General features: G+C 49.1%; 4 protein-coding genes across 4 annotated transcripts; 3 read left to right on the top strand and 1 right to left on the bottom strand.

The window, feature by feature from the left end:
- Nucleotides 1-41: 41 nt before the first annotated feature.
- Nucleotides 42-1,880, top strand: KD926_002540 (uncharacterized protein; the record flags this gene model as incomplete). Its single annotated transcript, XM_053094230.1, has 1 exon — nucleotides 42-1,880. The coding sequence occupies one exon, from the start codon at nucleotides 42-44 to the stop codon at nucleotides 1,878-1,880; it is 1,839 nt and encodes a 612-aa protein (XP_052950999.1).
- A 396-nt stretch (nucleotides 1,881-2,276) lies between these two features.
- KD926_002539 (ribosomal protein L7Ae) lies at nucleotides 2,277-2,772 on the top strand (the record flags this gene model as incomplete). The annotated part of the gene is made up of 3 exons (XM_053094229.1): nucleotides 2,277-2,295; nucleotides 2,355-2,450; nucleotides 2,510-2,772. 3 exons carry the CDS (start codon nucleotides 2,277-2,279, stop codon nucleotides 2,770-2,772), a joined length of 378 nt encoding a protein of 125 aa, XP_052950998.1.
- A 1,642-nt stretch (nucleotides 2,773-4,414) lies between these two features.
- KD926_002538 (uncharacterized protein) lies at nucleotides 4,415-6,097 on the bottom strand (the record flags this gene model as incomplete). Its single annotated transcript, XM_053094228.1, has 6 exons — nucleotides 4,415-4,497; nucleotides 4,550-4,750; nucleotides 4,826-4,992; nucleotides 5,083-5,173; nucleotides 5,238-5,471; nucleotides 5,875-6,097. The coding sequence occupies 6 exons, from the start codon at nucleotides 6,095-6,097 to the stop codon at nucleotides 4,415-4,417; spliced, it is 999 nt and encodes a 332-aa protein (XP_052950997.1).
- Nucleotides 6,098-6,672: 575 nt separating this feature from the next.
- KD926_002537 (putative rhamnosidase B) lies at nucleotides 6,673-9,335 on the top strand (the record flags this gene model as incomplete). Its single annotated transcript, XM_053094226.1, has 4 exons — nucleotides 6,673-6,756; nucleotides 6,907-7,743; nucleotides 8,539-8,885; nucleotides 8,999-9,335. The coding sequence occupies 4 exons, from the start codon at nucleotides 6,673-6,675 to the stop codon at nucleotides 9,333-9,335; spliced, it is 1,605 nt and encodes a 534-aa protein (XP_052950996.1).
- Nucleotides 9,336-10,933: the final 1,598 nt, after the last annotated feature.

Below are 10,933 nucleotides of genomic sequence, written 5' to 3'. Positions count from 1 at the left end.
CCCCTATCCTGTTTATGCTCTATCTGGCCCCCCTATTCTGGATGGGCAATATAAGGGCTAGATTCGGATACGCAGATGACGGAGCCTTCCTAGCAACCTCTCTTTCCCTAGAGGCGAATGCCCAGAACCTATCAGATTCCCTACAGGAAGCCCTGGACTGGGGTCTGGCACAGGGAATTACTTTTGCACCAGATAAATATGAACTGATACACTTTTCACGACGTATAACTGATCAAGACCCTAGCCGTACACCACCAGTGATAGCGGGATCTGTCACAGTCTCAGAGAACAGAGTACGCCCTTACCTTCGCTGGCTAGGAATCCTTTTCGACAAGAAACTCAGCTTCAAATATCATGTCAAAGAAATGGCCTCCAAAGCTATAACTGTTGCAAATGCATTGCGTTCCCTTGGGAATACAGTACGCGGAGTTAACCCTTACCTTATACAGCAAGCTGTTAAGGCCTGCGTACTCCGCAGAGTCTACTATGGCGCAGAAACATGGTGGCCAGGCCGGACTCGCCTCGGCCCTGATACGAGGACAATCTCAAACAAAGTCCAGAGTCTCCTTGACAAGATAACCCGAGTGATACTAGCTGGGGCCAGAGCGATTCTTCCAGTCTATCGTACTACTCCAATCCCTGCACTTTACCGGGAGTCAGGACTTCTGCCAGCAGAGATTGAGCTAAACTATCTAGCTGCTACTGCTACAGTCCGTCTCCGCCGTCTTGATCCCTACCACCCTCTCCGCAGGAGAGCAGAAAGGGTAACCCGAACCGGCTTTCAGGATAGTCGCTTTGCACGCCGCGTGCTAGCTCTCCCTGAGTCAGAACAACTGAACCCACTGCAAAATGCCCCCTGGATCCCACAAGAGGCACGCGAAGCAGTTCAACGGCGCATCAAGGCCCCTATAGGCGTATCCAAGAAACAGGCAGCTGCTAGGTTTCAAAGATTCTACGCCTCTCTTCTACAGACCGATATAAAGGTCTTTACAGACGGCTCGAAACTAGAAAACGGAATGGCAGGCAGCGGTTATGCCCTGTATCAATCTGGAATGCTATTTCAGCAGTCTTCCTTTTCCCTAGGACCGAATAAAGAGGTCTTTGATGCTGAAGCTGAGGCAGCTTTAGCAGGACTTAAAGCAGCTTTCAAATTGGGTACTGCTCGCTTCGCCACTAACCTCTGGATTTGTCTTGATAATCTGGAGGTAGCTACGCGCCTTCTTTCTCCTTTCACGGGCTCATCTCAAGGGGTCTTCGAATCCTTCCAAACCCTAGCCCAGTCCTGGCTGGCACGGGAGAGATTCTCATATACCAATGGCGGCACTGTACGGGTCTGCTGGGTTCCTGGCCACACACGAATACCTGAAAACGAGGCAGCTGATCAAGCTGCAAAGAAGGGTGCTACTATAGATCCTCCTATTTCAAGCAAACACTCGCATGCCTCGCTAAGGCGGCAGGCTAGGGCAAACGTCAGAACTGCCCTTCAAAGATACTGGCAGGCCTCGGCTCCTCAATCCTATCAAGATCTCTGGATTACCAACTACCCTAGATGTCCTGCAGAGCTAAAGCTCTCAAGGCCACTTCTAGCACGAATTCTAGCTTCTCGCACAGGCCACGGAGACTTTGCAGCCTATCACGAGCGGTTCAATCATGAAGATGCCTACCTTTTCTGTCGCTGCGGTGCAAGAAAAACTACAGTCCACTTCCTTTTCTGCAGCGTTGCAAAAAGACGCATGCCCCGACCTCCAGGACCCCCCTCTGACATAATTCCCTACCTGCTAGGCACCCCAAAAGGGGCAACTGAGCTGGCTACGTGGCTATCAGAAGTCCGCTTCTTTGAAGATATATGCATTCGGCATCCATTACCTCAGCCAGACTGAGGACCCCCCCCCAAAAAAAAAAAAAATGATAGAGGTAGTAGGATAGGTCATGGTGTTTAGGAGGACCTTTGCAGCTGGCAATAACTTCCTGCCTGGTCTTCAGGCTTTCCTTCTTGACTGCGGCAGCTATTCAAAGCGCTAAAGTCCCTTAATTTTGTACTTAGAACTAGAACTTTATATAGAACTAGTTAGTGACGCCCAGGGCTTACCCCCTGGCGGCCTTTGCCCCAGCAGGGGATGGCGGGTCACGTGCCTAGGCGGTGAACCGCGGCCGTAAAATATAACTAAACTAAACTAAACTAAACTAAACAACCCTTTCCATCCCGCTTCCTTACCCACCCACAAACCTTTACCAGGCCGTGAACCGTTAACCCGGCGAGCCGTTTTCAAGAAACCATGGACTCCGAGAATGCAGGTAAGAGCGTCTACCCTTTACGATTGGCATTTAATTAGAAATACTAATTTGCTTTCCAGCTTGGCCAATGGCCGATGAGGCGTTGACACAGGAGCTTCTCGATCTAGTACAGCAAGGTACCCACTATCGTCAAGTCAAAAAGGGGGCGAACGAAGGTTAGTTGGTTCCTTTTTCTTTCTTAGTAGTACTCTAGCTAACGTATCTTCGCCTTCAGCCACGAAGACCGTCAATCGCGGCGTCTCCGAGCTTATCATCATGGCCGGCAATACTTCCCCCCTCGCGATCGTGATGCATCTCCCCCTTCTTTGCGAAGACAAGAACGTTCCGTATGTTTTTGTTCCGAGTAAACTTGCACTTGGACGCGCGTGTGGTGTGAGTCGGCCTCTTATTGCCGCTAGCATCACCTCGAACGAGGCGAGTGATTTGGCTGCCCAGATTCAGCAGATTAAGAATAAGGTGGAGAGACTGGCGATTTGAGGTGTCTTTGCGCAAGGAGCGCGAGCTATTCGGTTAGCTTGCGGGGATTTTGTGGACTGTGTCGGTCACATTTTCTCTTGCTCTGTCATTTATTCCATGGCTTTTCTCTCGTATGTCGCCTACTACTGGGCATGTTATTCTTGAAATAGTTTAAATTGAACCCAGGTAGTATCATTTGCGAGACTTGCTATATATTCTCTTGGTGATTTCCACTTGTAGATTTATTATTCCGGGGTTCGTCTCCTTGTGTGGTTTTTATATAGACCGGACACATGGAGTAACTAAGAGCTTTCGTCATTCAGCCAAGCACTAAATGGAACTAACCCCGAGACTAATGATAAATGACATGTTGACGGGCCCGTATACACGATGCCCATGGCTGAGACTGGGTGGTCGACCACGGGCATCAGCACCACCTGAGGTGAAGTACCTCACTCACTCTCTCCTCCATCATCAGATCATCTCTCTCCCATTCAATGGCTCCATATTATCAGCTCCTCCCAATCTCGTGCTTTCCCTCCCCGGGTGCCCTTGGCTTCTAAGTCAAGGGTAGATGCACTATACTATTGATAATAATTCATAGAAAGTGCACAACGTGGCTGCGTAACCAAGAGCACTAGATGGTGTATTGCATGGACGTGTTAAAAAATGATGATACTGAACTCAAACAATTTCAATTGAGACAAGGGGGCAAAAAAAAAAGGCAAGAAAGAGATCATCCTTCTAGCAAGCGGGACTTAACTCGAATATGCAAAAAAGCAAAAATGAATGACCAGTCTGGGGCTCGATCCCAGGACCTTATCGGTGTTAACGATACGTGATAACCAACTACACCAACCGGCCAATCTTTAAAACAGGACTGTCATTTTTTGTACTATAACCAAGATTGTTTTAAATGTCAGCGATATCCCCAGGTAAGGCTCTGGCTATGTCTAGTTCTGGCTGTATGAGACATGTCACTCATATGGAATCTTGTGGGGTCCGAGGATGGATTTGAATCGATATTGTCGGATATGGCATGTACTTATCGCCATATATAGGTAGATAGTTGTGTTATTGTTTCTATCTATTATGTATGAGCAGAAAGTGGTACCTGGGTGGAACATATATCTAGTGGGCCGTCAATTCAATAAAAATATTTGGCCAGTGTTCAAGACAATTACATACAAAAGCCAATACACCAGATTGCGGTATTTAATACAAGCCTCCAAAACAGACAAAACACCACAAAAAAAAAAAAAAAAAAAAAAAAAAAACTGAACATGATACCCAAGAAGAAAAGCTCACCAGGGGATGACCATGATGAATTCTCAACTACCGCAAACCACACTCTAATGAACCTGATGCATAGTCTGCACCTCGGTAACATAATTCTTCATCTTCTAGGCAAGAAAACCCTTTTGATACATCTCATCGATCTCAGCGGCATTTCGGCGAGAGCATTCGGGGAGAAAGATGTAGAGAAGAATGCAGACCATTATTCCACAGCCGAAGAAAAGCCAGGCCGTTTTGCACCCACAATTCACCCCATTGAGATCCACTGAAACCCGTTTATGTTAGCCACCAGCATATAAAAATGAGAGCGGGGAATCTTGCGGATAATAGGTAGGGATGTGTTAAAGGTCAGACCAAAGAGCACCGATCACCCGGTAGCTACACCTGCGGTTCTGGCTCGCAGCTTTTGAGAGGAGACCTCCCCGACGAATGCGAATCCTAAGCTGCCAACTAAATCAACCATTAATAATGTCTCATACTAGGTGATGCGAAGGAACCTCACCAGTGCTGTTGGCGAAAGCCCAGACACATGCGACAATGACGAGGAACGCCTTGACCCCAGCTGTCTTGGCTACAAATGCCAATATACCAACTAGCAAGAGCGTGACGGTGCAGATGATGACAGAGACAAAAACCATGTTTCGGCGACCGAAGCTATCTGTGAGAAGCATCAAGCACAGGGCAGTGAAAAGCTGGATCGAACCTGAAGAGAGGAATTGTCAGTATATCTCATATGTGCCCAGAGGATGAGAATACGTCTGCCGTCGAATGCACTTACACATGATGGTGGTAATGAGGAATGCATTATCAAATCCGCTCTGTTTGAAAAATAGACTAGCATAGGTGTTGAGAAAAGATAAAACGGCCAACTGCTGAGCACAGCCCGGCAAGGCGGCCCCAATCGTGCGACGGACATTGGTACGCTGGAAGCACTCAAGGTAGGATCTGATCAACTCTTGTCAGGTCAAGCCCGTCTGGCCAAGTTCCATGCGAGCGTGTCGCTCCTCGATAATAGTATTCTTAATGATGGCATACTCGGTTTCCACGTTGTCATCCTTGACGGATCCATTGACACGTTTGAGCGTCTTTTTACCTAGCTCGTCCATGTCGCGCTCGGCATAGTAGGCTTGAAGATCCCCAGTACGATTAGCAACCGAGAAAAAAAAAAAACCATGCGAGGAGTAACTCACCAGGCGTCTCAAGCAGCCAAAGGAAGATGGGTAACATGATTCCCAGGAATTCCCACTGCGTCACGATAGGGATCTTGTAATTATTAGGGTTGGTGCTTTGCACCGGCATGAGGACCAGATTAGCAAGAAACATTTCAATAACGTTCCAGAACCCATAGGTGACGATCATGGCACCGCGGATGTTAACGGGGGACCACTCCATTACATAGATGGGAAGCGTGGCCTGAATGGCACCTATTCCGACGCCAGCCAACAATTTTGCCCCAGTCCAATCTTTCCAGCCTCAAACGATTGTCTCGATAACGAGTGACTAGAAGGATAGATAATTAGAGGAGGGCACCCGCAACCAAGCATACATGAAATCTCACCGCAGCAAGGACGACCCAGATACCATATAGCGTCACCTTTCGGCCGACGAGATCGGAAATGGGGTTCATCAGGACCATGCCAATCAATTGACCGAGCGACCGCATGGCGCCTCATAAAGCTGTGTAGTTGGCCTTGAGCGCCCTCTCGCCAGTGGAGACCAAGAAGCCAACATGATTGATGAAGCCCTGATCTGCTATGATGTTTCCTACAATAGATGTTCAGCCGATAAGGAGCAGACAGCACATCCGAGTGAGTAGGGGTGACCGACCGTTCAAGTTAATCTGATAACCATCTGCAGCTGCAGCGATGCACAGCAAATTGCACACCAAGACGGCCTTCGGGAATCTTTTGACCGTTGCCCAGATGCCCAGGTCATCAGCCTGTGATTTTAGTGCGACCTCTCCAGCCTTGGTGTTCTCGCCAGTAGACTCAAGGTGTTGGCCCACGCTCTTTCCTTCGTCCTCGTTAATTCTGTCTGTCTGTGTCGCCATGATGTCCCTATGTGAAAGGTCTCTGGGAAAGGAAAACTTCTGGCCAGCGAACAACAACCGTAAGGCAACTTATGCAGGGGAGCCCGTCGGGAACCCTGTGCCTTTACTTTGTGTTTTTCTTCTGTGGAATTGCTCTCTCCTCTTTCTCTTCTCAGGCGCCGACATTTCCTCAAAAGCCGACACACCCTCAGGTGCCGATGTTTAGCTATATTGTGGCTTGGTGAATGGAGTCGAAAGCGCGGGGAAGCATACTGGAGATTGTAAATCCGGGGCCCCAATCCGAGCATAATTGAGCCCAGAATCGCCCGTGTCAGGAGGAATTAGCCATAGAGAGGATATCAAACGCCGATTAAGCCATGAATTGCCAACAAGGTTCGTATTGCGTATCCACCACCTATCTTGGTAAGCTCCAGCAATGGCCGGGGAAATTTACACTTGTAATCAACCAATCATGCCACAGACAGTTGGATAGGTAGGATGCGCTAACCAAAATCCTTGAGCCTTTCCTATCAATACAAAGCCCCGGCCAATTTCGAGCGTGGCGAGGACTCTTTCAAGTTCGGTCTTTCGATAGAATGAAGCCCGCATCGGTCTATAATCGAGGCGAGTTGGACCGAAATGACCGAGAGCCTGGCTGGTACCCTGTGCCATATGGTAGAGTAAGCCGCTGTTGTCCGAAGAAAGCACAATTGACACCCATCGTACCGCTGGCTATTCACCAAAACCACCTTTCTCGACCAGATTGCCGACGCATCGACAGATAGATATCATGTCTCTTGAATTTGACAGAAGCTGGATGTGGCATCCAGATTTCACGGAAGACCGCACCGACACAGCCGGCCTGTTTGCATTTCAGAAAAGACCTGAACATTCCAACAGAGATTCCATCCCCTCTCACTCTTCAAATAATAGCCGATACACGATACAAACTGTACGTGAACAGCCAACGAGTCGCTTTCGGCCCGGTCAAGGGAGACCGGAGTCTTTGGTTTTACGACGATGTTGATATCGCGCCTTTTCTTCGACCTGGTCGCAACGACGTCGCAGTTCATGTCCTCCGTCTCTTTCATGCCACAACCTTTGCACTCTCTTTTGTAAGATCACCTTTCGGTGGGCTTCGAATCGTGGTTTCGGAACAAGACAGATGTTGGGCAAGTCAGCTGGAAAGCAGTGCCTCATGGGAGACAGCAATCGATCCTTCTACCACGCTGCGAGTTGACGAACTGGAGGACTATTTCCTTCACATTTATGAGAAAACCTCACAGAAAAGAAGTGAGGCACCGAACTTGATTTGGAAGCTAGCCATGATCCGAGAATTCAAGAATTCGACCGGAAGTGCGCTGCCGTGGAACCTCTCGCCGCGCCTATTGCCTCTCCATAAAGTCACAAGAGTCCACTGCTCAGCTGTTCACAAGGTCGAAAGCATCATTGCTTCACAGCGGTGGGGGGCAGTCCTGACCGATAGACATGACGACGAAAGTGGTCTGCTGCTCCCTGCTGGAACAAAGCATCAAGTTGATGTGGAAATGCCAACCCATATGACGGCTTTTCTCCGGATTCGCTTCAAACGTCCTGTGACAAATGACAGTGTGCTTCGGATCGTATATTCGGAATGGTACGAAGCTGAACCCGAATCGACACCGTGGGTGAGGAGAAAAGGAGATCGACGCAATTTGAGCAAGGCGTTCTATGGCCCACAAGACATACCAGTTCCAAGGAGCCGATGGCCTTGATGGCCTGGGATATCACGAGCGTGAAGCTACCGAGGAAGTCTTCATGCCATTTCACTTCTGAACCTTTCGGTTCCTTAATATCCAAATCGATGCCGGCTTAGCAGATCTAGTGCTCCTTGGTCTTGACATCGAAACAGTCAACTATCCTCTCGAGACTTATGCTAGTTTCAAGGTTGAATCCGAGACATCATCTGAAGATCAGACGTGGCAGCAATTATGGACCACAAGCCTTCGAACTCTGTCCAATTGCATGCATGATTGTTATGAGGATTGCCCGTTCTATGAGCAACTTCAGTATGCCATGGACGTCCGCAGCTCTTCCCTTTTCACTTACAGTATATCTGGCGACGATTGTCTTGCAAGATAGGCTATCATGTAACTACACAATACCTTCCAGCCTCAAATTGGCTTGACAGCAAGCCGGGCTCCTACCCATCGTCTGCAGTTCATACCGCATTTCTCGCTGTATTGGATTTGTATGATTGGAGATCATTTGAGGTATTTTGGAGACGTCCAATTTGCTTCGCGGTTCCTACCGGTGGTTGATGCTGTCTTATCCTATTTCACTCTCGAATCGATGACCATGGACTGGTCACATCAGAGGTGCGATCGGGGATTTGGAACTTTGTTGATTGGACTGATCAATGGAAGCCACATGGGGTGCCACCAGCAATCAAGCGAGTAGGCATATCGATTTTCACAAATCAGCTATACGCATGCACGTTGTCCACAGCGGCGCAACTGGTAACTGCGACGGGAAGACTATCTATCGCCCAAGAGTATCAAAGTCGGGCCGAGCAAATCATTGAGGCCATAAGGGTACATTGCTATGACGGCGAGTTCTTTGCCGACACCTTGGTGAAGGAGGCCAAGCCAGTCGACTACAGTCTGCACTGCCAGGTATGGGCAGTCCTGAGCGGAACAGTTGCCGGGCCAGAGGCACAAGATCTGCTGCGAAAAAGCCTGCAGAAAAGGAGTGCTGGCTTATTCACCGAGGAATCCGTCTCCATGTCCTTCTACACGCTGAGAGCACTGAGTTTAGCCGGCGTGCAATTGTACGAGAACTTCCATAGTTTCTGGAAACCGTGGCAGGACCAGCTGTCTCAAATGTTACTACCTGGGTTGAAGACAACGTCTCGCAACGATCTGACTGCCATGCATGGGGCAGTGTGTCGTTGTATGAGTTCATGTCCGAGGTCGCAGGTATTCGTCCTGCGCAATCGGGATGGGCAGTGACCCAGTTTCGACCACGACTAGGACTCTCTAGACAACTGAGAGCCACGGTTCCGTTGAAGATGACAGACGGAATCAGCTCCGGCGTCGTCCATATTTCCTGGTCCTTTTTGGGTGGCGAGATCGTGATTCGCTTACAGGCGGGCTTGACTGGATGCAACTCCATCCCGGTCGATGTCGCGCTCCCCGGTCAAGAGACCCGAATTTTCTTAGACAAAGATGGGTTTCAATGGGTCATACAGCATAAAGATGTTCAGCGACATGGAGCATAGCACCTGTCTTCTCACATCCATGTCTGGCCGAAAAAGAAATAGAAAAAAGAAAAAAGAAAGGATCACCGCGATAGATCCTAGACATGCATGTGCTCTTGAATCCTCAGCACCAGAGCCGACCCGCCTCATCTTTGGAGTCGACTAGGGTCAATCCGGATCAGTCTACATGCATACGTTGCTCTGTATGGTCAAGCCTCGTCGAGATCACGACCGTGTGGATGGAGGACATGGCCGAATGGGGTCAGTGCAGTGTCCATCATGGATCCCGATGAGTGGAGAATCTGTGCATCGCTTGCCGTCTTCCTGACGCCGTGGCCTGTGAGCTCTTGGGGAGGGGGAGGGGAAATCTATTGGAGGACAGCGATTCGCAGCGGAAGGGTTGGAGAGGGGATGGTGGGGATTCGATGTTATGGAGTCCTAGTCATACTCCGCTGACAGATTTTGTGCTGGAATTAGTACACCGTAAATTACCGCTCCAGACCCTCTTCTCTTCTCGCTCCCACTTTCTATGCGTTGGAGAAGATCGTGATTATTTTTGGAAGGGGACGGAAGGGGGGCTCCAGTCGATATTCCGTCCTCATACCGCTACCGAGCCTGTGCTGAGTCTTAGCATTGGTAGCGCGACGCCTTATGCCCCATCGTCTCCCCTTGGGGGTTTCAAAGTAGAACTTCGCCAAACCGAGTGATAATGGTGCGACGACCAAGTTGATCCGATCCCGTGTAGTTCCAAAGAAGGGGAATCAATTCGCGGTTAGTCTCCAAAGGAAGATGGGGCTAAGAGTCTACTCCGTAGGGAGTTGGGCACTGGATAGGCAGATCCAACTCGAGCCGGCACGGGCCCCATGGATCCAGAACCATTGCCAATTATTGCTGTTTAGGGCGGGTCGCGTTTCCTGGTGGGTGGTTAGTTCGGCTGATGGACGGGAAGTCCATGTCCTTGGGACTGAAAGAATGGGTCCATCAGATTGAGTTTCAACCACCCGGGTAGATTGGAGTGCACTGACCTTTGTTGTCGAGTTCTCAGTTCTCAGCCATCAGTGTCGTAGAGGATACTAGCAACTCGCTAGTATGTACATATTGTGGTATTTTCCCAAGGATCAAGGTAAAACACATTAAGCTAGGGTAATTGAGAGTGCCATCGTACTCAGGAAGTGTTGGGCTCATTTTCGACAAGCCAATCAAGTTCCGTTGGTTGAAACTTTCCAGGCAATAGACCAGGGCTGTCCTCCATAGTTTCCAGGGTATCGATTGCGAATCCTCGTTGGAGATCATGGCAAATTCTTGGAACCGTCTATTGGTAGATCACAAAATTCGCAAATGGCAAGGATTAAACGTGTTGAAGTATGGTGGTGCCTGCCTCGTCGGACTAGGTATGGGGACACCTGTTAGTGGAGTCGCCTGAAAGAAAAGAAAAAAGAAATGAGGACCTAGATGGTCAGACCGATGTAAACGTATTGCCACAGATACTCAGATAATGTCACCGTGAGCAATGATTGAGGCACGGCAGTCATCTCGACGAGGCTATCGAAAATCCGAAAAGATCCAACCCTCCATTTATTCTGGTACTCGTGATAGTAGCTTGTACCCTGGAAGAGAAG

The sequence above is a fragment of the Aspergillus affinis genome (assembly GCF_023601865.1).
Source record: "Aspergillus affinis strain CMG 70 chromosome Unknown NODE_154_length_74922_cov_92_515011, whole genome shotgun sequence".
In the NCBI taxonomy this organism is placed as follows: Eukaryota; Fungi; Ascomycota; class Eurotiomycetes; order Eurotiales; family Aspergillaceae; genus Aspergillus; species Aspergillus affinis.
Note: the sequence above shows the minus strand (reverse complement) of the source record. Positions and strands in the feature narration are given on the sequence as shown.